The 26865-nt window shown below is 34.5% G+C and overlaps 1 protein-coding gene across 4 annotated transcripts; it reads left to right on the forward strand.

Moving 5' to 3' along the window:
* The first annotated feature begins 651 nt into the window (after positions 1–651).
* LOC117327702 (adhesion G-protein coupled receptor D1-like) lies at positions 652–26818 on the forward strand. Of its 4 annotated transcripts, none has more exons than XM_033884816.1 (21): positions 8102–8196; positions 8399–8615; positions 9840–9917; positions 10430–10547; positions 12000–12101; positions 12316–12379; positions 12556–12667; positions 13923–13969; positions 14254–14356; positions 16386–16480; positions 17121–17223; positions 17612–17762; positions 18328–18397; positions 19193–19259; positions 19503–19588; positions 20021–20147; positions 21954–21995; positions 22828–22905; positions 23201–23240; positions 23617–23738; positions 24097–26818. In XM_033884816.1, the coding sequence occupies exons 2-20, from the start codon at positions 8556–8558 to the stop codon at positions 23664–23666; spliced, it is 1593 nt and encodes a 530-aa protein (XP_033740707.1). In that variant the 5' UTR covers positions 8102–8196; positions 8399–8555; the 3' UTR covers positions 23667–23738; positions 24097–26818. The 4 variants fall into 4 exon arrangements, with proteins under 4 accessions (XP_033740705.1, XP_033740706.1, XP_033740707.1 ...); XM_033884817.1 differs by having other exon boundaries at positions 23649–23738; XM_033884814.1 differs by lacking the exons at positions 9840–9917; positions 10430–10547; positions 12000–12101; ... (14 more) ...; positions 23617–23738; positions 24097–26818 and adding exons at positions 652–965; positions 2529–4497; positions 5401–5634; ... (1 more) ...; positions 6685–6831; positions 7784–7882 and having other exon boundaries at positions 8399–8609.
* The last annotated feature ends 47 nt before the right edge of the window (positions 26819–26865 follow it).

Genomic DNA, 26865 nt, shown 5'->3' on the forward strand with positions numbered 1-26865 from the left:
AAGTTAATGTATAGGCAATTTTCTCCCCAGTGATCCATAATGTAAATGAATTAGGTGAAACATTGTTATAGGTAATACATAATGCATTCAGATGTCATGTTACTGTTCATATATTAAATTTGATTAAGTTACATAACTCATGTCTGTCCTTTTCATGTCTGAGCCTAGTGTTGCGAAGCCTCTTATTGTACCATCGGTAACCTTTTTATCGGTAACAAACTCTGTTCCTAGCTACCATAATATCACCAATACAATTAATTTGTATGTCAGAGGCAGGTTATCGATATAATCAATTAGTATCGTTAGTATCCAAACGTATGTCAGAGGCAAGATTTCGATATGATTTTAATACAGTCTAGGTTTACCAACCTTTCTGACATTAACGTTAATATTCTGACAGGGTACCGTTCGAAATGCACTTGTACGTTGCCAACATAAAAATGTGTTACGTAATGCACAAATGGTTTATATAATTCTGCATTAAAGATATATTGCTTCTCTACTCGTAAAGCCCACACAAAGTTCTATTATAATTTACACCCACTTTAACGTTACAAAATACCTATCGCATAAAATAACGGAGCTCGAACGTACTAATTTCTCTTGATTTATATCAACGTTGATTTACATCGAATTTATATAACTACACGGGTACACAAACTGTGCTAACATTGAAATAATATCAGACATGGGAGCCATAAAACACCTGTAGTATTAGTATCACGTGAGGTTATCGACTAGGGTTAGATCATACCTTACCCTTATATTGACACTCCACCTTCAATATCGGGCCGACGAAATAGTTAAGGTATTGATTTGCCCCTGATTGTAACAGGTAGGATACACCTTTGTTCCTGTTAACACTGATAGCGCAAAGGAGAACCTTGGTGATCTGTCGTCGGCGACTCATCTTACAACTACCGACGGGTAAGGCTCATTTTGGAACAACAGGATTCCATTAACAGGTAGGTGCTATAGCCGAATATTACATAGATTTGACGTAATAATAAAGTTATTGAAGTGTTCATGATTGATCACCTCATTATTTATTACACAGCTGAGATATCCGCCTCGCAGTCCCATTGGTATTAGTGATAATTTTGTTTCTTTATCATATAGTCAGTAGTCAAACTTAGTTTTATCAGTGGTTGATGAGCTGTGCGGAAAATAAGCTCAAAGATATAATAGATTTTTCTCTGAAATGCTTTATGATACATACTCGAAAGTGACATTGATGCACAGTATGATTTTTAAAGATTTTAATCGAATCTGATTAATGCATCTGAGAAAGAACCTCTTTTATATAGCAACCTTAGAGACAACCAATGCGATATGTTTAAAAAATCAAAAGGTCCAAGGGGCCTGTGCTATGGCCTACTTACTGTTGCCCATCAGATATGTACGACCGTGTCAATTATATACATACACAATCTGATGGTGGCTGTTCCTAATCGCCTTACGTCCGTAGTCTGTTGTCCGTTAGTAAACAATCCTTCCTATCACAATCTGATAGATATTCCCCAGGAACGCATTTGTAGGTTCCCCTTTGTCCCTATTTGTGCCTATTTCTTTGAGTGTGATAGGGAAAATAAAACGAACGACAGGCGGCCATATTGGGTTTTGAAGTTTGTTATCGCTATGTTGTGAGAAGTACTAGGGTATTTCTCAAACTACACATATAAACTTCCTTCTTTGGTCCTTAAATATACCAATACATATTGGATCTATTCGCAAAACAAAATGGCCGACAAGTTGGATTTTGACAGTTTGAAGGGGCCGCGGTGGCCCAGTGGTTTAGGTATCCTGACACCTTATCATCAGCCCTCCAACTCTGGGTTGCGAGTTCGTAACCCACATGTGGCAATTGCCAGGTACTGACCGTAGACCGGCGTTTTTCCCCGGGTACTCCGGCTTTCCTCCACCTCCAAAACCTGGCACGTCTTAAATGACCCTGGCTGTTGATAGGACGTTAAACAAAATAAACCATATCTAGTTTGAATTTTGTTACTGATTAATTTTAGAAATTTCTTCTTAGGTCTTTCTTAGATTTCATTTGTAGGTTCTCCATTTCATCAAATGGTTTAGAGGAAGAGGGTAAAAAAAGGAAAATGTTCAATGGATGTCTCCAAGCACCCATGATCTTTCGAGCAAAATTATTCAGCAATTCAGAATCTGTGATTTGTATGATCAAATCGATACATGACTTGCAGATTTTCACTTTCACTTAGCCTTTCAGACAACATATTCGCTATATGTACAAGTGTATTAGATATGCTTGAAGAGGGAATCGATTCCACGATATTCATGATATTAATATATTAAAGATATCAGAAATTACGGCTTTAGAGGGTGGCTAAATTAAATCATTTACGGTACTTCAGACCTTTTGATCAATTGGTAGAAAACCTATAGAACAAGTTTAATGTTTGACCATCATATGTTTAAAATGGAACAGAGAAGATAAAAACAATCGATAATACATGCCTTGAAGTGACATACCTTCTTGTTTATGACTTCTTCACTTGCAGTAATCCGAAGCAGCCATGCGTCACATTACCTTATTGATACTTTTGGTAATGTGGAAAAATACTACAGCTACCACAACTAAGCACACATTGATATCTCCCACACCGGCATCCGTAATGACCAGGCTGATTTCCACTTCATCGAAACCTTCATCCAGTTCTGTTGTATTTGTAACCGATACAACAACCTCGGAAGAATCAAAAACAGACACAATAGGATACAAAACGAGAGAAATAAAATCTTCTGCAGCAACAACCTTAACAGCAACTTCAGTGTTATCAACGACTGTCTTAGCATTGGGTTACAGTACTGGCATCAAATCAGTACTCCTGTCGACTTATATATCTTCATCTATAGACTCCTCAGTACATCCAACAGCAGACATATCACCAACGGCATCAATATCAACAGCTTCAAAGAAGCTAACTCCAGAGTTTACCAACATTTTGTTCACAAATACAACACCTGGGTCAAATTTTCTTGAGGCGTCAATGATTTCTGTAGATCAAGCATCAGACTATACTGTAGCTAACACAGGATTACAATGGACAACAACAGAAGCAACACCAAACTCTAGAGCAATCATTACGCCCGTACTCGCTACATCAATATCCCATTTTCCCTCTGTCTCTGTGTCCAGCTCTACTTCACCCACAAATACGGCACATAAACCTAGTATAGGATTTATAACTGAAATACTCTCTTCCATATCTTCTGAAGGGGATGGAGAAGCAACAGATAACATTACACCCGTACACAGTATAGAAGAAACAACTGACATTAAAACAAGTTTCACCATACAAATGTCATCTTCACCAAATTCAACATCTTCTATAGCACTTAAAACAGAATTCCCATCCACAGCAATATCAGTATCCTTAACATCACAAACAACAGATAATTTAATGACGCAAATATCAACAAATTCCTACATCTTTTCAAGTTACCATGCACTCTCATTCGTTACCCCAATCACATTAATAACTTCAGCTGATCAGACTACACGTTCTTCAGCAGTTGACACAACAGGAACGACACCATTGTTGCTATCCTCAATAGTACTTCCAACATCATACTCATCGACTCTATTTCCAAAACAAACACTCACTACCCCATTGACATCAATTACCACGACGGAGCAAACAACAAAATCTACACCATCTTATTCAACAGAAACAACAAGCTCTTCACTAGCTTATACAACTGAAACATCCAGCTATTCAATAGATTATTCAACAGAAACAACAAGCTCTTCAATAGATTATACAGCAGAAATAATAAGCTCTTCAAAGGATTATTCAACAGAAACAACAAGCTCTTCAATAGACTATTCAACAGAAATAACAAGCTCTTCAATAGACTATTCAACAGAAATAACAAGCTCTTCAATAGATTATTCAACAGAAATAAAAAGCTCCTCAAAGGATTATTCAACAGAAAAAACAAGCTCTTCAATAGATTATTCAACAGAAATAACAAGCTCTTCAATAGATTATTCAACAGAAACAACAAGCTCTACATCGACTTATACAACAGAAACAACAAGCTCTACACCGACTTCTTCAACAAAAACAACAAGTTCTATACCGACTTATACAACAGAAACAACAAGTTCTACACCGACTTATACAACAGAAACAACAAGTTCTACACCGACTTATTCAACAGAAACAACATGCTCTACACCGACTAATACAACAGAAACAACAAGTTCTATACCGACTTATACAACAGAAACAACAAGCTCTACACCGACTTATACAACAGAAACAACAAGCTCTACACCGACTTATACAACAGAAACAAGCTTTACACCGATTAATACAACAGAAACAACAAGTTCTACACCGACTTATACAACAACAAACACAACACCGACTTCTTCAACAAAAACGGCATCAACAACAGAAATCTCATACCCAACAACAACGGATATGATGACCTCACCTCTCCCGGAAACCACCACTCAAGGTTTGTGACTTTTGTACTTGTTTAAATTTACCTGATATTAACACATATATGTACTTCAGTTTATTTCTGGTTATTGTAGAAATAATAGTTTTTATTTCCGTATCAAACACTTTTATCAATCATTTCAGTTTAAGAAAAAAAGCAAACCCGAAATGGCGCATTCGAGTATTTGCTTTAACATTACTTTGACGAATTTCACTATTATTTATTCTTTGGACATATTTCGAAGCCTGTTTAACGCATTAAATAATTCGTAATGGACTTTTTTGTTTTATATCGCTGCCACACCTTTATCACTTTATCACAACTTCAATGTTAAAATGCTCAGTGCATTACGTGTGGTGCACACACTTATAGCAGTTATACGTGAAATATTTAAGATTCCACTTGTAATGGCTAGGCTAAGATATTGCCAGATGCTTTCTATATTACTGTTCTATAGAACAAAATAAATACATTTGTATTCTGGTTACCCCCTGCATCACCGAAGAAGTTGAAATTTTCAAGCCTTTCTCGAGAATAGCATATAATCACAGATACAGATATATCATTTAATATGAATTAATATCATAGTAATGAATTAATATTATAGCAATGAATTGATATTGTAGTAACAAATCAATATTATAGTAAAGAATTAATATCATAGTAATATCAAGGTACGTTTCATGATTCCCTTTTCCTTTAAAACTTTGAAAAGAAAGCGAAGGAAGAATTATCGAAAAAAAATATACATTATTTGTAGTATATAAGATACCATTTTATTTGGGGGGGGGGGGGGGGGGGGGGGGGGGGGGGGGGGGGGGGGGGGGGACAGGGACATTGGGATAAGAATGATAAGAATTATGATCATTTATATCAGTTGTGATTTATTCAAATAACTTAAATAAGTTAAAATTGCAGGGTGTATAGTATCCCGTTGGAACGGGCGAATGTTAGAAAGTGTGCCTGAAGAAAAAAGTAATTTGACAGTTACCTGTGAGTTTGACACTAACGGAAACTGCGGCCATATTCAATGGAGAATTCGAAATTATGATACTACTGAAAACACCACAAAAATAACTATCATGCCTAGTGGCTATGGAAACAGTATACAATCGCAGATGATTGTTCACCGTTTGTCCCAAAATGATGCAGGTAAGAAAATTGAGGATTGAATTAATACCTGCCACATTTTTGTGCCAAATATACCTTTGATATTATTATGCATTGCCAGTGGCATACCAATTGGGTGAATGAATTAATAGTTAATCAAAACGATTTTTTACTACAGGAAACATATCCTGTCATTTGGGACAACGCAGCATTCTGTTTAATATCACAATACAGCCCTTGCCAATTCTGAGCATTTCACCCCTATCTTTGGTGATAGAAGAAGATGAACAGGCCACGATGGTTTGTAATATTAGCAACGTGAACCATATCAACAGAACAGAATGGATTTTCAGGTGGTACCATAATGGATCAGAAATCTCTGGTAATGCAATTTATATTTCTGCCGTGTGCTTTAACAGAGTTGCCCCGTTAAAAAGACCAAACAGTATACTTGTTACATCGCAATGCACTTTCGATTTCCATTTAAATTTTTATATAAACATTGTTGTTTCTGTTGAACTGATGCTCATTTAAAGAAAATTCAACTTGCATAATAATTTCAGGAAAACATAAAATGTACTATATAACAGAGTGTTTTAGGTATGTTAGGAAGTTTCTCCATCGTTTTACTTCACCCGCATATTTCCGGCAGGAAGACAACAATATCAACAATAGGTCATCCTTCATATCGCTAGACAGTTTAAATCTAAAGACTTCGAAACTACATTCGAAAAAAATATGCTTAGTTGGTAATGCACAAATGTTCTCCGAACCACTGTACCAGTACACAGTATGTATACTACCTTTATACTATATAGTGATAAATCAATAAAAAATCGTCTTGTTCTATATAGAAGAGGTACAGAACACAGTATCAAGTCAAGATAGGAGTCATTCGTTCCCGAGTATTTGTTTGGAATAAAGTATTTCCCTTTTTTATCAAATATATTACAAATGTTGCTGTCATTTACCTTATTAAATATGTTTCCAATTTCAAAGTAATTTCAAAGCTCACCGCCAGAATTTGTTTGGAATGTTTTCAACCCAATGACTGTGCATGCATATCCATTTATGTCCGTGTTCTACTTTCAGTCGCATTCCATAATGTAGCAGCAGCGTCATCGAATTTTTCCAGTAATAAAGCAGCTAGTGGGAATTACCAATGTAAATTATGCCGAAAACGTTCACCAGGGGAGTGTCAGGTGTCGCGGAACAGTAGATTACAGGTGTACAAGTCAGGTTTGTTAATTTTACTTTAAAGAGCTTCGTTTTAAGTTATAACTAGGATAAAAAGACGATAAAACCATGCATAGACAGAATTCAAAATTGATGAATTATAACCCAGGCAATAAAACTTAAGCAATGAAAATGTTTATTTATTTTTGAAATTCAAAGAAATCCTTCTATTTCGTAGATCATACTTTCATTGTTTACAGTTACATATTCCCGAATTAAATGTTTTAACAGGCTATGGATTATAGTTCGATAACACATAAAAAGTCAAGTAAGGCAAGCCTTTAGATATTTTCTAACAGTCACAGGTGTCAATCGCTTGATGTTGGTGGATTGTTTACTACCAATAAAAGCTTCTTGTCCTTTTTCTGTTAACACTGCAAAGCGAAGACTATCGTTCATGTTTGATGTGGACATCTCGACTGTATTCGACAGTTTCAATGTTTGATTGTGACGTCACTTGATTAATTGATTTTGTACTATGTAGCGGGACTGGACTGGGTAGATCATCGATGACCAGGTAGCTCAATTGGTAGAGCAGCTGGCTAGTGTTCGGTGGTCCCGGGTTCGAACCCCGGTCTGGCCGCTACATTTTCTCCTCTCCTGTTACAAAATTAGCGCCCAACTAATATACCTACGGTGGTGGTATAAGGGTCTCGTGTGTCTTCAAGGGCGAAGACTTGGATAAAGGAGGGAGGTGTGTAGCGGCTAGTGTTCGGAGGTCCCAGGTTCGAACCCCAGACTGGCCGCTACATTTTCTCCTCTCCTGTTACATTTGCAGTTGCCAAAATCATTACGACTTTTACACATTATCACGTGTGAACTGTTTTCCCGATGAAAATATGAAAAATAAAGATGAGGGATTTCATTGTTTCAAGTTATGGTTTCAATTTCACGTTTGAGTTCTCATTCCATCCAAGTATTTTAAAACTTTGAGATTACAATGATTTTTTTTCAGCTGCCAGATTTTGTGAAGGCTCGGAAGTCCAAGGTGTATATTGGGATAAAACTCCAGCGGGTTACCTGTTGGAAAATAAATGTCCAAAACAGACCTCCGGTAATTACACTGTATTTAAAAGAGAAAAAAATATGTATTATAACCGTTCAAATTAAAAATTGATTATGGCTACAGCAAAACGTATATAGTTTTCGAAATTGATGAAATTATTCTATTTCTGATCATGAATATTAGAAAATTTACAGCTCTCTCAATGTAATGATCACAACTATCTGTTGTGGATTTCATTGTTGTAATAAATTTCCTTGATAATGACAGGCATAGCCACACGAAAGTGTCATGCAGATGGGAAATGGGGCGCTGTAATTCTGGTCGATTGTGTTGGAAAAGAAATCGACGAGGCATCGCAGAAGGTTTGTGGATATTATTATTTTTCTATCAGATCCGCTGAGAGCGTATGTTTTGTTGAAGAGGATAACCAAAATGTTACGGTAAAATACGAGTGTGTTTGAAGTTAAAGAAATGTCATGTATCCGGGAAAAATCAGTTCTGATATCACTGAAAATATGAAAAGATATTACAACTGTATGTTATGTTCGATTTTTTGTTCCTCAGCTCGAATCTGTCAAAGGACTTTCTGACAATGAGAAGAAGAAGGTTATAGGAGAAGTATTAGGAAGTATAAAAAATGTGACTGGCGAACACCGGAAGTGAGGAAGACGAGTCGATATCCTCTGGTAATCTTAAAGCGACAACTAAAGTGTTAGAAACGATGGTCAGCATGCTCAGCCTGAGTACTGGTACAATTCAAGTGGACAACACTACACAAGAGGTATGTTCCGTTCAACAATATGATTAAGATATTTTGTATATTACTCAATTAATTATTGATTCTTATAAAGGTATATATGGCCAAACAACGACCAGAGGATGTACATCAAATGTCAGTGGAAATATGCGCAGGTCATGAGGTCATTTTCAATCATGTTTGATGCGATCCCTGTGTTCCTGACAATGTGACATTTTTTATGTCGACGATATTAGACTAATTATGTTTGCGTTTGAGATTCCGGATCATTAAATGTTATAACCCTATATTTTACCATTGGTGAGAGAAAATCGTCTTCGGTGATTGACCAAGAGGTATGCCACAGGTTTCGATAAAATGCAATATTAACCTGAAACTCCAGCAAGAGAGGTTTACATCGCAAGTGATAACCTCGGATTTAAATGATACCAAGGATTATCCGAGACAGTATCTTTGGCCAATTACAAATGAGGTTTGTCGATCATCGTGCAATATCCTTATTTCAGACGAAAATTCTGTCGGGTTTAAAAGGAAACTTTTTTGTATTAGTAATTCGGTCACTGATTTACAATTCATTATGGTAAACATACAAACATCAAAATCGTCAAGGATACTTAAAATTTGATGCCATTTTACGCATAACTATATATCATTCTTTTGTTTACTATTGTTTTATCACATCTTTAGATATTTTTGAAATATGGATTTATGTATGACATGAAGACACAAAGAGCGAAGGAAAACATTTTAAAAAGGAAGGAACATCTTAAACTGCTTAACCAATGCGCCAGTTTTTATGTCGTTTGACAAATCTATGATGTCAAATCTATGATGTAATATATTAACATGGAAAAGAATTTTAAATGTATTATATATATAAAAAACATGACGGTACTGTGTCAGCTGAAATGAAAATGGCCGTAAATGTCGTAATTCCGTACGCAGCACAACAGCCGTTAGCTTTAATTAAATCAGTTAACATATTAAACCTTTGTAACATTGTGTTTTCGCAATAAAATAAGTCCAAGACAGAAAACAATCTGTTATATTATGAAGTCTTCGTATTATCTGTGGGCGACCATTGGTGGTTAGTCTGTTAGGCTTGGGAATTACTATCCTATATACACATTCTTGATATCGGCCAGAATTGATTGTGAGGAAGCGATTGTTACTGGAATTTTATTACAATTGTAGATGATACCATATGAATAGCTTAAACAATGAACTATTTGTTTTTTTATTATGCAGAACTTCGTAGGAATAATTGATGATATGCTGTCGATCAATAATGAAGGCTCATGGGCTGAGGTTGATGAACACAATGAGGTACATATAATAATTTTGATATGAAGAAGATACGGAATGGCGAAACTGAAAGGATAATGATGTACCGCTTGTAACATAACAGGATGTCTAAAGTATATCTTTTATTACTAAATCTCCATATGTAACACATCTCTTCTTCGTAAATGACAGAGATAGACTCTGACTAAAGAAGAATTAAATCTACTAAGCTTTCTTGTTTTTATTTAGCTAAATCTTTGATTTTTAACTTGCTGATAGAAAACAATGTGTTGGACCCACGTGACACGTGAAAGGCAAAAGTTTAACGTTAGCCGCAAACATTGACCAGAAAGCGAACATTGGAAAGTGTTTTGCAGTATATATCATTTAATTATGTTGCTTCAAAATAAAGATATGAAAAAGAACTTCTGAAGCACCAACATTTCATATTCAAATACGATATTGAAAATATCGAGCTAGGGTTCCACATATTTGCAAAGGTATCAAGATAGAATTAATATATAACGGCAAACACGATGTGTTTTTGTTTACAGAACAAAAATTCAGCATCAGCTGCTGGTAGCTTGCTGACGACGGTAGAAACGTTTGGTACGGCGGTCGCTAAAAGTCTTGATACTGGGGAATCAGTAAATCTTGTTAAAGACAATATAGGTAAAATATGTATAATTTTGAAATAAGAACACTGTTGTTGATGTTGATACACTACCCACTAAGGACAAATGTTTTTTTTTCTTTAGCCAATGAATGTTTCCGAGACCGAGACATGCTATTACATATATACTGAAACACAACAAACGAATACTAATGTTTAAAATTTTCAGAAAGTACACTTATCTCTTTTATATCATACAGCCATTTTAAAATGTGAACAATGTGTATACCTTCAGAAATAATTGAGACTTTAATATACACCGCAATCACGAATTGTTAGCTATATGGTGTACCGACACTTTATCACTAGCCCTCCATCACTGGGTTGCGAGTTCGAAACCCTGGCTGTTTATAGGACGTTAAACAAAAACAAACCAAACAAACAAACCAAATGTTAGCTATATGAAAAGGGTTTTTCTGCAACAATAACTATTAAATGCCCTTTATAGTACCTTGATATACTAGTTCAGTTGATTTTTTAAAAACGTATCATAAAGTCAACTATTGATTTGACAGTATCACAAGACAATAGTTATTGATGCAGGCAAACCCCTTTTCATATAGCGAATAATTCGTGATTGCGGTATATTAAAGTCTCAATAAGAGAAGACAATGTGCATTGTTTTTCTTTCAGTGTCCCATTTATTCCTATTTTAGACACTATATTACATCTATTAAAAATTTAGTACGTTATATACATCTTCAATGTTTATTAAGCGGTACTCTCATTGCATATGATCATTTGAATAATTTCATTCTTTATCATATTAATACTGGTATATATATACTAAATCTTCTAAGCGTTTCACTATGTATACATGATAACACGCTACTTATTGGTAGTAAACATACCATACATACTGACATATAATTTGATCTCTAGCATTTTAATTTATCTTTGTATATTGAACATGTGAAATCAGGGCTCCCAGTTGACCTTTGGCTTTTAGCAATTTCAGGTTTCAAATCACTGTTTCTCAGAAATCTGAACAGTCAAAGTATATGTTAAATATGTATGTCCCTTCAGAGCATGGAGTCAAATACCATTTTGGTCAAAATACTTACTCTCATTGTCTACCAGATGGCATAAACTTTCTACCGAATGTGTGAAAGAATTCGCGAGGGAATTCTTATTGATTATAATATTACGTACAATTCATCATTTATAGGCCTGACAGAAATATGCTGTGCTTTTTCTTTACCAAGGACTAATGCTAACGTTAAGAATTCTTGTATTGCCATTGTTAGTATTTGATGAATTAAACCTATCTAGGCTCTGGTAGAGCGTATCCTGTTCCTCTCCGCTTTACTCTTCTATATATACATTTAGTTTTCGAAACAATTATGAACTTTGATATATTGTTTCATTATCAAAATGTATCTAGTAAAATTGTTTAATGCTATGTACATAATACTTAAGTCCAATATTCATTCTTATTTGAATATAAACAGTGATCCAAATCAAGAATACTAATGAGTCCAGTATCGCATTTATACCAAATGGTACAACAGCGGGGTCCGGTATAGACTTTAGCCTTGCTGAGAATGATCTTGGTGAGTATCGAATATTGACAAGAATGTGATTATATCATTATACAGTAATGATACCACCATGAAGTATTACGTGGATAAAAGGTTTTTTCATGAAAAATTCATACACATTTCTTTATCTTTAATAAACACGCTAGGGCTAGTTCTTGTTATCTTAAGTAAACTTCTGTACACATATTTCATCAAGACAGCACTGACATGTTTTATCTATTCACAGATAATGTAACATTCACAGCTGCGCTATACAAAACAATGGGCACTTTACTACAAAATACGAGAAGGTAAATACATTATGAGATTTGAATTTTAACTGATAATATCGGGCTGTTGAGAATTTGTTTTGGATATTCTAATAGTTCAATAGTTATACAAGCTAGCAATTTGATCAAATAACGGCAATTTTTTAACTAACATACTAAGTTTTTTTTTATACAAAACATAGCATTTACAATTGCAGTAGCTCTGGTTTTACATCTGAAGTTCTGGCACTTTCCATAAACGGTCAAGATACCAGTAATCTTTCGTCGCCAGTAACTCTGACCTTTGATACCGATATCCTTATGCAACAGGTAAGTGGACCAAAATGCTACATTGAAAATCAAACTATTTCGATATCAGTTACTTAAATTCCATTATTTGTTTGTACACTGTTTGTCTGATAAACATGTTATAAGCTTGTCTATATCTCGTTTTTGGTTCACCTTGTCCTAAGACCGTTGAACTTACACCGCTGCGTCCGTCACCCGTAAACTTTGAATTTAGTTAGCTACTCTTCCTGATTGACCCGAGATACCAAACAAAATTTAGTATTGAGATAAGGTGAAAAATTGTGTATGAATAATAGGTTTTTGGCCTAACGGGATTCTTAAGTTGTGGAGACACTTCAAGAAAATGATTAGATTATAAAATTGGGTGCTTTTTTCAATTCAATTTAATGCATTATTTTGGAACCAATCTAGTGTTAACTTACATGCATGTCGTGAGGTAGAGTTAAAATAGATAGATAGATAAATACAATTTTTGTTACTGGTATATTACTGATAAGTGGGCGAAGACGGCCTCCTTCAAAAGTAAAGCTGCTAGTGTTATTTTAAAGATTTCATATTAAAATTTAAAGATATATCTTTGGGTGTTGTGTTCTTAATGTTTCCGAGATGACCTATCTGGTATAAGCTTCTCCGGACACAAGACTATCAGGAATAAAATAATGCTAAGTGACCGTTTGTTGTCGATTATTTGTGGTTTGGACAACGGCATTTTTCAGATAGACATAACAGGGAATGTAATGTTCAACACAGAAACTTAGCATTACCACTCTCAATGAAATTGGCGAACGTTAACACTCAAACATCTAGGTAGGGTATTGAGATTGTCATATATATGTTTTTTAATCACGGGGCAATTAATTTGTGTAATTCATAACACATGTTAATTTCTTTTATTTTGCTCGTATTGTACGATTTTCTGATAAATACCTCTGTAATATTCATTTTATCTGCAGATGCTGGGTTATAATATGAAATATATCGCAAAATTGGGAAAGTTTGTGATGACATTCATACGCAACATTTAATTCCTTCCCATCACTTTCGACCTGTACCCTATGACCTTTACCCTATGTACCCTCGGATGTCCATGGATAAGGACAGTGCATTATCGATTTGATATGAGGACATCTCGAAAGCATGATGAATCTTTTTTATTCCAGTATGAAAACTTTTAAACATGCACTGTCATCTTTAAGGAACAGCATTGTGGCAATAGTGTAATTGATTGAATGTTGACGATGTTATTGCTTGATGACTACGACTTCCTTTTTTCCAGAATAATCTGATGGGCCAAACAACAGTAGACTGTGTGTTTTGGAACGAGTAAGTGTAAATGGATATGTTTCCATTTCCTCAATGATAATTATAAAAACATCTTGTATTTTAGAACAAAAAACCAACTCATCTTTCTCCAAAGAAATCGTGATTTTTACCCGTCATTATCAAATAGTGGGTTGTTCAAAATCATCCTTCATATGACACGAAACCGGATTGGAACGGGGAGATAAAAAGAATAGTGATGTAACAAATTCTTCATTATTGATCGGTGATTCTTAAACATAACGGTAATGAATGAGTCTCGTTTTTTCTCAATGCTTTCATTACAGTATACGAGGTTGGTTATCTGAAGGCTGTAGCTGGGTAAACGATACCTGTCGGTGTACACACCTGACGAACTTTGCGGTTATCATCAGTCCTGTACCAGCCTCAGTATGTCTAATTATTATCAACTATTTCTCAATGACAATATAATCATTTATCATTCTCGACCTATTTTGGTCCCCGCTTTGAGACTGCAGTGACGAGTCCTAGAACGTTAGAGCAGCTTTATAGTGTCGTTTAATTTCTCAAGTAACTAGCTCGTAATGTGGTTTGATCGAATGTATCTAACTCTCACGGTGTTTTAATCCACTGTATCGAACTCCCAATGTGTTTTGCTTCATTGTATCGAACTCTCAATGTGTTTGGCTTCACTGTATCGAACTCTCAATGTGTTTGGCTTCACTGTATCAAACTCCCAATATGTTTGACTTCACCGTATCGAACTCTCAATGTGTTTGGCTTCACCGTATCGAACTCTCAATGTGTTTGGCTTCACCGTATCGAACTCTCAATGTGTTTGGCTTCACTGTATCGAACTCTCAATGTGTTGGCTTCACTGTATCGAACTCCCAATGTGTTTGGCTTCACTGTATCGAACTCCTAATGTGTTGGTTTCACTGTATCGAACTCTCAATGTGTTTGGCTTCACTGTATCGAACTCACAATGTGTTTGGCTTCACTGTATCGAACTCTCAATGTATTTTGCTTCACTGTATCGAACTCTCAATGTGTTTGGCTTCACTGTATCGAACTCCCAATGTGTTTGGCTTCACTGTATCGAACTCCCAATGTGTTTGGCTTCACTGTATCGAACTCCCAATGTGTTTGGCTTCACTGTATCGAACTCCCAATGTGTTTGGCTTCACTGTATCGAACTCCCAATGTCTTTGGCTTCACTGTATCGAACTCCCAATGTGTTTGGCTTTACTGTATCGAACTCCCAATGTGTTTGGCTTCACTGTATCGAACTCCCAATGTGTTTGGCTTCACTGTATCGAACTCCCAATGTGTTTGGCTTCACTGTATCGAACTCTCAATGTGTTTGGCTTTACTGTATCGAACTCCCAATGTGTTTGGCTTCACTGTTTCGAACTCCCAATGTGTTTGGCTTCACTGTATCGAACTCCCAATGTGTTTGGCTTCACTGTATCGAACTCCCAATGTGTTTGGCTTCACTGTATCGAACTCCCAATGTGTTTGGCTTCACTGTATCGAACTCCCAATATGTTTGACTTCGCCGTATCGAACTCTCAATGTGTTTGGCTTCACTGTATCGAACTCTCAATGTGTTTGCTTCACTGTATCGAACTCCCAATGTGTTTGGCTTCACTGTATCGAACTCCCAATATGTTTGACTTCACTGTATCGAACTCTCAATGTGTTTGGCTTCACTGTATCGAACTCTCAATGTGTTTTGCTTCACTGTATCGAACTCTCAGTGTATTTTAATCTGTATTTAACTCCCAATGTGTTTTTATCCGCTGTATCTAACCCTCATTGTGTTATGAAATGTGCTATTGTCTGGTGTCTTTTCTCATCGAGTGATATTTCCTAACGATTGAAAATGCATTTTCCATTAGTTTCAAACGGCTATGTTTCGAATGTGAAAGCGTTTTTGTTTTTGTTTTTTTTTTCTTTTCAAAATGTAACATTCGCCTTTTGAAATTTATGTTTGAATTTTTGCGCAATTCTTAAGCTTCGTGCGATCTAGGTATAATTTTCTGACACACTAGTCTGTGTGCCTAAACATTAGTTAGGATGTACTTATTGTTGGTTATAGCTTGTGTATCATATACCGATAGGTCATATCATTGTTATCCTCTTACTTATGTAATTATTAAATTGTCTATTTACATCATGTTTTATAGTATTTCTTGTTATTGATCTACCATTTGACAGTATTGTTATCATTTAAGAGTTCCGATATGAGCTTATGCTGTCTGCATCATGTATGTTACTCTAAGTATTATTTGTGAAATTGAGATTTAATGATATTTCGGCATAAGATTATACGGTATTACTGTGGAACATCGGCTTATATTTTAAAATCATAAACTATGGTATGTGTTTGTGATTCTCTGAATGTGGATACAAAATGATGAAATTTTCATACAGAATGTTTTTTTGTCTGACACAGGACGCATATGTACTTCGGATAATCAGCTTTGTTGGATGCATCCTCTCCGTTCTTTCGACAGTGACAACCATAGTTGTGTACATAAAGTTGTGGAGGTATGTAAACACATCAAGCGTTATTTCGTTCCTTCACATTTAAATACAGATCAGGCCAGACTCAGATACATATACATTTAACAGTACGAATAGTACGAATACGTGTATTAAAGGTTTTAATCCTTTTAAAAAAGACAATTGACAATTCATCCACGTGCAAAGCTATTGTCATTGTGTGAAGATATTCAGACTATTTTTAATTTGCTAAGTAATTTTCATTCGAGTCGCTAAGGGAACAATTATAAATAAGTTGGTACGCGTATTTGTTCCATGATTAAAATGGATAGCGAGGAAGCAGAAACCCTGTTAATGAATATCAAATTAAGGATGGGCCATTATAGAGGAGATTCATATGGTTACATATGGCGTTAACCAGGTAGATTAAATCATCATTACTTGACACTTATTTCCTATTCTGTTTGAAATAACAAATTTTAATATCTACCAGTGTGTATATGGTACAGTCTAAAAATTATCATGATGATAATGCTACCTATTTAATATCGAAACCATTGAAATTGAACTGTGACCATGTTGACGATTATGGATGTAAAGCTAATTAAAGATATATGATTCATTACGTGATAACCGTGGTGGTCATCAATACCAGTTAGCCTCTAATTTTTCTTTTTTTACTTAGATACCTGAAAAGCGATAGGAGTCGTCTACTTCTCAACTTGTGTGCAGCGCTGACCATTGCTTACGTGTTGTTTCTAGTTGGAATTGATCAAACGGAGGACAACGTATGTATATATGACAACTGATAAAAACGATATATTGTTTTGTTCTCCACAACAGATTATTCATACGCTTTTCTTTCTTTGGAGGAATACATAGTCTGTATGCCACAAGCGATCCAATAATACCACTTAGCCAGAGACGCATGTATAAACCAAATAGAATATTTGACAATACAGATCAATATTTGACATTACGGATCAATATTTGACAATACGGATCAATATTTGGCAATACGGATCAATATTTGATTTACTGACAACAATTTTACCGACGGACATTTCGCGATTAAAAAGATAAAAGAAATTGAATATGATATCTTGAAATACAAAAACAAAAACATTTTGAAATATTGATATGATAAATTATCGTTTTCTTGTTTACATCTAACAGACTGTTTGTACGATTATGGCTGCGTTGTTACATTACTTCTTCCTGGCCACGTTTTGTTTGATGCTGGCCGAGGGAATTCAGCTACTAATATCCGTAACATTTGTCTTTCACGCTGAATCAAAATTGAAATGGCTGCTTCTAATTGGATGGGGTAAGTACTACATCGACGAGCTCCTTGCGAGATTGGAAATGGAGATTAATATTTCATTCCGAACTGCAATAGTAACTTAAATCGGTGTATTTTACAATTATAATTCGGTAAAATCAAAGATAAGACATAAATATGCCGTACACTAACCCGATAATGTTGATCTTCAATGCCTGTTTTTTTGTCTATGCTTTCTTAATTATAGATGGTAATGTTTGAATGCAATACAGGTCAAAAGTAGAAAAAAAAAACATGCTATACGTCATCGCAAGAAGCAAATAACATAGAAAAATAATCCCCAAATGAATTACAGTTTAAAGAATCACGTTAATCTATGTGTCGCAAAAAAAAAAAAAAAAAAAAAAGTTGGAGACGGGGACACTTTTTCAAATGTATGGAATAGAGTAATGCCATGGATGGGTCATGGTTACTCGCGTGAGGAGATCTAGATGGTGAATGAAATGATAATTCACCTTACTTTGCCATCTGTTTATTCCTTTATACACAGCTTGTCTGACTGATGTTTTTATGTGTCGGAAGCAACTAAGATATAATATTATACTGACAGGTATACCGTTGGTGATAGTCGGAGTAACAGTCGGCATAACGTATGACAATGGGTACCATGCAAATGATTAGTAAGTATATATAATGTTGCAGGATAGACCAACAATACCTCATGCTATCAATAATGTATTACGCATAATGTAGAACGTCAAAGAATGTAATTAATTCGCATACTATAGAACGTCCAAGATTTTACTTAATGCACATACCTTAGAACGTCAAAGAAAGCAATTAAGGCACATAATTTAGAACGAAAACCTTTTATATGCAATTGAATCTATATTAGGAGTTTGTATTAATGGCCTCTTGTTACAGGTGTAACATTTAATAATTGCATTCATACTAGCCTGCTCAGTCAAATTAAACAATATTAACATTACTTTGAATTGATTTTGCCTAATATTGTAGGTATGAAAAAATCAGTTCATACAACATTAATTGAATAACCTAACTTCTTTAAAGTATTTGCTCTAGATCATAGCACCAGTCATTACAAATAATTAAGATATGTTTATGAAAATATGTTTATGTGAATATTTTAATTTCAATCAACTACCATAGGTAGTCGAGTGGCACAGTGGTAACACACTTTAATACTTTCAACTAGGCAGGCGGCGGTGAGTCCCCTATATACATGAAAAGGCATGGGGTCATTTCCGCGACCATGAAGGTCACGTGATGATTTAAAAATAATTTCCGCGCTAAATTTAGTGGGAGTTTCCCAACTAAATCGAGTGGTCAAGCTGGACATAGGGATCGGCTGTGAATTTAGGGAAATGTACAAAATACGCATATTCAATGAAAATAACAACGTTTTTACCCTTTAAATAAAGTTTACATTTGTAACAATCGATATGTAATTTCAGCTGCTGGCTCTCCCTGTCAAACGGCGTCATATACTCTTTTGTTGGCCCAGCTGTCTGCATCATTATGGTACGTTTAAGAAAACCATCGTTATTGATTTAATGCTAACTCGAAATTCATTCCTGTTTATAGTTATTCGGTCTTTTCCTTTTTGATTGTGATTTGTAAAAAGTATCTCGAAGACGGAAAGGTCCGACCAGAGTTTGTAGTATCTAATTGAAAGTTGAAAACTGTTAAAACAATTTCATCCCAAACACCAAAAGGGATTACAATGGACTGTTCTTATAAACTTATACATTGTTTTATTTACAGGTGAATGTCATTGTTATTTTCTGCGTGATGAAGGCATTATTTTCGTCCAAGTTCATCGCAACAAAAACAGAAAAACAGAAAATATTGTAAGCACTCAAGCGAAATACCTAAAAAAATAATGTGCATACGTTTATAGTATTGGAAGGCGTTTCATGGGAATCTGAGGTTATCATAAATTTAAGTAACACACACCACCTCAATTTTCTCTTAAAGAAGTTGTGAGTTACGTCATGTTAAGGAACCGATGAAAATGATCCAGGCGAATCACGTTAGTTATGTTGAGTGTAGTCAAATAGATTTGATTATGAATTTTATTGCATATAGTGTGGGAAATTCTTGCAAGACGTAGAATGTTAAGAAAGTGTATGGTAATTTGATCTTGAGAAAGCAAATGTACACAATGTTTAAAAGTTAAGCGAATTTGTTTATCCTCAGAAGGGAGGCAACACGTATGAAATAGACATATTCCATTACGTGAAATATTAGATTTTGTTTGATACGGATAGTTTATTTTGCAGTGCGGGTGTTAGAAGTGTTACTGTGCTTCTTCCGGTTTTGGGTGTCACGTGGTTATTTGGAATCATATCTGTCAACAACGACCTAATCGTTTTCCAGTATATGTTTGCTGTTACGAATTCATTACAGGTAAGTCTCTATTTGTTATAATGAAATGAGTGTGCATTCTATTGACACGTGCTTTATATTATTACGGCCGTCGCTTTTTTTTTTCTCTTTTTTTGAGGCAACACAAATTACCTCAATGAATGTTTCATTGATAAATAGTGTTATATAGGCCGTGTCCTTGCAATGTTTCTGCTGTAAAAAAAAATTCACACTATCCGCTATTGTCTGAATGGTCATTGTCTCGAGTTCAATACCTTGCATCATTGATAATTTGATATTCATCATATGTATTTAAGTCAATGGTTTTTAGTTCCAGTTATTGATAGTTTTAAATATATTATAATCTTGGTCATATTAGTGAGATAATGCCAGATTATAGGTCCAATCAGCACTCAATGAAATGAGATTAAAATGGAACATAAAATATGATACTGCATAAAAGTGAATTGAGCAAAATACACGAGTAATAAATGAATATAATATAGGTTGAGCTCACGTCCTATTTTGTAGAGAATATAGAGGTCGGGTTATACTATATCAAACGATATGATGTTTTGTAAGAGAAGCATCATAATCTATGTTGAAATGCTTTGATGCTTTAAAGGTTAAGGAACTTATTTTACCACCGTGTTCCATCATTGATCTACAGTAGGCTTATTGCAGCACTTGTGTTATTATATATAAAGAGAAAGGAAGAAAATATATAGGGACCACAGAACCAAATCAAAAATAGATTGTGGGTTTCCCCCGTTTGGGCAGGTTTGGAAGATTTAATAGGAAGGTGAATGCATCGGGGCCTACTGATTGGATATTTAGGTGAGAGAAGTTTGCAAAGTTTTAATATGTGGGCTGGGCAATACATGTAGATGTAAAATATATAGAAAAAAGGTTATTTTTTTGCTAGCCAGTTTTTGTCAGGGGGAGTTAAGTAAGTGTGTATTTTGTTGTAAATTTAGATGATTTTTTTTGGTGCTGAATTCAATACAAGATGGTGGCCCCCATATAAAAAAAGCTCAAATGGGTAGAATTTTTTATCATTCTATTTAGAGGTTTCCGAGATGACATACTTCAAAATTATGGCTACTGGACCAGTGTTGAAAACTCCATTTAAGCAGTACAGTGATAAACGTTAACATTACTGTCTATGGGAAATCATTTGGTTCCGTGGTCCCTATAGAGTGATTTTATCGTAACATGCTTCTGTACTGCATTCTAATTCCCGATTTTACTTATAGATATCGACTATTTACTTATAGATATATACTATTTACTTATAGATATATACTAATTACTTATTAATATCGACTATTTACTTATAAATATCGACTATTTACTTATAGATATCGGCTATTTACTTATATATATCGACTATTTACTTATAGATATCGAGTATTTACTTATATATATCGACTATTTACTCATAGATATCTACTATCTACTTATATATATCGACTGTTAACTTATATACATGTACAGATGTATATCGACAATTTACTTATACATATCGACTATATACTTATAGATACTACTATTAATTTATATATATCGACTATTTACTTATAAATATCGACTATTTACTTATAGATATCGACTATTTACTTATAGATATCGACTATTTACTTATAAATATCGACTATTTACTTATAGATATCGACTATTTACTTATAGATATCGACTATTTACTTATAAATATCGACTATTTACTTATAGATATCGACTATTTACTTATAAATATCGACTATTTACTTATAAATACCGACTCTTTACTTATATATATCGACTATTTACTTTAGATATCGACTATTTCAAATGATATTTATTTTGCAGGGGTTTTTCATATTCCTATTTTACTGTGTTTTCAATGTGTCGGTAAGTTGAGTTTTAATTCTGGTTTTAAATTGTTTTCTGAGGTCGATCTAATATTAAATGGTAAAGGGTTTCAATATATGTAAAGTATGCATTGAGTGTGGTTACCATGGGAACATTAGATTAGTTATGGCTTGAAAGAAATATGGAAACGTAGTGGTAAAACTCGTACTGCATGATCATGACATGCTTTCATGAAGGTTTTTGTTTTAAATCCGATCGGTGTATTATTATTCCCCTACTAATGAAACAGGGCTATAGCTTCCCTCTCCATCTGTCTTGTACACATGTGGGAAACGCCAAAGTTTGTCAGCGCTCTGATTTATAGTGTATAGTATATATTGTTAATAGTTCGACAAACTTACTGATTTATAGTGTATAGTATATATTGTCAATGGCCCCACAAACTTACTATGATTTATAGTGTATAGTATATATTGTTAATAGTCCTACAAACTGACTCTGATTTATAGTGTATAGTATATATTGTTAATAGTCCTACAAACTGACTCTGATTTATAGTGTATAGTATATATTGTTAATAGTCCCACAAACTGACTCTGATTTATAGTGTATAGTATATATTGTCAATGGTCCCACAAGCTTACTATGATTTATAGTGTATAGTATATATTGTTAATAGTCCCACAAACTGACTCTGATTTATAGTGTATTGTATATATTGTTAATAGTCCCACAAACCTACTCTGATTTATATTGTATAAAATATACTTTTTATAGCAGCCCCACAATCTTGCTTAGATTGGTAATGATGATTTAAACACTCTTTCCCAATTATCTATTTACTTATTTATTATTATGTTATATTATGTAGGTCCGACGAGCTTTGGAGAAAAAGATGAAACGGTTTGAATTCAGGACGCAAACTTCAAAAACTGGAAGTAGAATACAGGTATATAATCTAAATTAAATAGTACATAAGTAATGAATTACAAGAATACTCACGTGGGGTGGGGGTGTGTGTGTGTGTGTGTGGGGGGGGGGGGGGGGGGGGTTGGTGGTGGTGGTGGTGGTGGGGGGGGGGGGGGGGGGGGGGGTTGGTGGGGGTGGGGGGGGGGGGGGGGGTAAGGGGGGATTATTTCGTTGTCCTATTAATTTTAAGATTTAGATTTAGTTCATGTTTTTGCTTAAGTTTGCTTCATTTGAATTTTTGGTACAAAATTATTCAACCGTGTTGATATTTGCAGATGATGAAAACAAAGTCCACCGACAGCGGTAAAATGAAAGGTAAATACGTCTGACATACGTGATGTACTGTTAGACGGTGAAATGACGAGCGCCCTTCTTGTTTTACAACAAATATTTTAGTTTATAATAAGTATGTTTATAATGCATACGATGAAACGGCTTGTTTTTTCTGAACCTTTTCCCCATGACCCAATCTCTGATCATTCACAATTGACTTTATATTATACAAAAATACATTGATTTGGATTTGTGTTGAAACATTATGATCTTGGGGAGCATGTCATGATACAATAAAACTATAGTAATGGTTTAGAATGTGAAAACTGGTCGATTTTCTGGTATATAACTTTACTATTTACGCTTGCTTTATTATTATTAGAAATAACAAATTTCTTTTTACATTCCACAAGATTAGGATCACTAATGAATTTACATGACTTGTTGCAGACGAGGGAAGAGCTATGAAGGAGTTTCCACAGCCCTAACTTCCAGTTCCCTCGTCCGTCTATAGATCGTTATAGAGAAGATTCACAGAATGTAGGTAACACACGAAAAAGTCATTTAATGTTTCTCAATACTAACATAATGATAATGATATCAATACCCGTTAAGATGGCTACATGTCTTTAGTCCATTAAACAAATAAATTCCGTTGCAATAAGATACATTAAGATCCTAGCTATTACAATGTAGTTAGAAAAAAACAATTTTGTTTGTACACTTATTCCTGATTCTGACTAGCGCTACACATGCCTTTTCATTTTGGCATTGTAATGCAAGAAAATAGGAATTATTGTTTTTATCGTAAGTTGTTGTTAACTTCGTTGGAACAGTTAAGGCCTTGTCATATTTGTATTCAGTGTGGAAAATTATTACCTGTAATCTGTATCTGCAGATTTTAACATCAGAGCGGTTGTCACCATTATCACCATCACATGACGACGACGTTGAAATTCAGTATACCTCCAGATCCCACTTATATATGCAACAGTAGGAGGTTGGACATAAGCTGATATCGTCATTAAAAAAAAAACCTTAGAGGAAGGATAAATACTGGCATCCATCTTGTGTTTGTTTTGATTTGTGTGAAACAATATCTCAGGTAAATCTGTGAATTTCGTTGGAGCTGTTTCTTTCGGATAGAGATGCATTATAAGAAAAGCATGATGGACTCGCCTGATGAATTAAACTGGTTATCGCCATTAACACATTATAAAACAAATTGCAAAACAGCAATAACTTATGGATTACATTTGTTTGTGAAGTTCTACTAAACAGGATCCGAAACCTTCACGAAGAGGTCGATAAAGATCTGGAGGACATTTAACTATATCTGACAATGATTTATTTATAATCATTGTGGTGCTATATGACGTAAAAATTATCAACTTTGAAGTTTTGTGTTAAGATCCTTTATTCCAAAAGTGTAATCCAGTTCAAACCAAATTTTGGTATGTAAAAGTAGATAACATAACACCGTTAATTTACGGCATATCATCCGTATTTTATGGTCCAGTGACTTTGGTAAAAGACTGGGAACTGGAGTTTTGTGTTTAGCTTAGTTTCTCGAATGTATCACTGTTTTAATGATTTGTTTATTATTATTATTTATTATTATCAATATTATTATACTGAAATTGAAACAATTTCTGTAATGTACTGTATATTAGACACTCGCTGCTCGAGAAAAGAGATATTTTGTCATATTTAGGTAAATTTGAAAATTAATGATTTTGTGAAATTTATTTGTATTGCAAAATTCACGTATGACTATAACGTACACATATAGTATAGTGATTACATACTTTTGGTTTATAAAGACAGAAATGAATTTGCAGAAATTTTGTTGCGTTCATTTGGAGTTTGCCTAAATGTTACTTGACTGTTAAAGAGAGACAAGTAAGACGTGTGATTATGCAGGCTGTTTGCGAAGATTAATACACACGCTTACCGTTTACAAATTTCATCTCTATTTCTGTAATATATGTATTATGCCCATGCTCGTTTAGGATTTTTCTCTCGGATTTCTTCTCAAAGTCCTTTTCGATGTAGTATTTCATTACTGCACAAATATTCAAGAATATTGCCCTTTTTATACATTTACTTTGAAAAAGATTGAATCTTTGTCAAGGCGTGTGTGTTGCAGTTCGAGTGTTTCATAGCATACCTTACTATTTTAGAAAAGGATATTTCAGAATTTATGCGGGGAGAATATTTGTCACGTAACAGAATAAGATTAATTCGTCCCTTTCTGACCTATAAAATATTAAAATAAAGATAAAAACATAAAAACCAGAGTGTCAGTATCAGGAAGACGACTCGTTGAGGAATGTTGTGAAAGAAAACGCACGCGACCTTTATTCGTAAATTATACAAGACTAAACTAATTGGTGGACCACATTTACCGTACAATCATGTGTGGACTGTATTATCTGTACCAACATTGGTAGACAATATTTACCGTGCCATCATTGGGGACAATGTTTACCGTACCATCATTGGTGTACAATATTTACCGTACCATCATTGGTGGGCAGTATTTACCGTGCCATCATTGGTGGGCAATATTTACCGTACCATCATTGGTGGACAGTATTTACCGTACCATCATTGGTGGACAGTATTTACTGTACCATCATTGTTAGACAATATTTACCGTACCATCATTGGTGGACAATGTTTACCGTACAAAATAACGTATGAATCCTTAAACCGTATAAACCCGGAAGGTCTATAATAATTAATAGTTGTTCGAATACTCATGTGACCTTTATTGAAGCCGTTAATGATATTGTAATTTACGATATAAGTTTAGTATGATAATAAAACAAAAGTTCAATAAAGATAAAACAAAAATGCCTTTGTGTGTATATGCTATATACTTTTGAGAGCTCTCATACTTTAGTATTGGTAATAAATTCAATAGTTATGAAACACTAGTTTTAGTATTTCTACCTCACTAAAAAGGCTTTAGATTTCCGAAACCATCTCAGATCACGTGGACAACTTACTGGGAACATAGTGCTATCGTAGTTCAAGAGTTTTTACTGGACTAAAGTCATCGTCAACGCTGTACATATATAATGAAAGTTTACGACCAAAGGCGGCGAGTAACATATATCGTGATATTTAATCTATGTATGAATATTTTCTACAGTGTACTTATTTAAAGAATCATTGTTTTGGTATATTATGATGGAAAAAGTTGATTGAGCTATAAAGAATAGGCTTAATTATCAACACTTAAACAAAGAAAATGCAAAAGTAATGTAGATATATTATACAGCATCACAGCATGATTCTTTATCTCTCTACTTGTCCTCTAATATCCCTGAGCTCTACAATGACAGGAAGAGACAATGCGGTGGGGTGTTCAGTCCCTAAACACCAACTTAATTCAATGTGCAGGTAATTTCCTCCTTAGAGATGGCCACCGCCGAAATAAATGACAATTTTTTTGATCAAATTTTACCAGACTAAAAAAAATAAAAAGGCTGTCCATATCCCTTACTCAATTCTATGCTACTCTGAGTACCGAAAAAATGCATTCATATAAATATGGGTGGACACCCCTGTCCGATCAAGAAAACTATAGGGAGCGCTGGTATTTAAGCCCCTCTTATCCAGTAATGTTGTGCAAAGAACGTAATTTAATTAATTTGAC

This window comes from Pecten maximus, chromosome 5 (genome assembly GCF_902652985.1).
Source record: "Pecten maximus chromosome 5, xPecMax1.1, whole genome shotgun sequence".
NCBI classification, from domain to species: domain Eukaryota; kingdom Metazoa; phylum Mollusca; class Bivalvia; order Pectinida; family Pectinidae; genus Pecten; species Pecten maximus.

Bases quoted from the DNA above. Each gene is read 5' to 3' on its own strand.
- LOC117327702 (XM_033884814.1), top strand. From the start codon at position 2,544: ATGCGTCACATTACCTTATTGATACTTTTGGTAATGTGGAAAAATACT. The intron at 5,635-5,770 runs GTAAGAAAATTG...TTTTTACTACAG, and splicing joins TTTGTCCCAAAATGATGCAG to GAAACATATCCTGTCATTTG. The intron at 7,883-8,101 runs GTAATTACACTG...TGATAATGACAG, and splicing joins ATGTCCAAAACAGACCTCCG to GCATAGCCACACGAAAGTGT.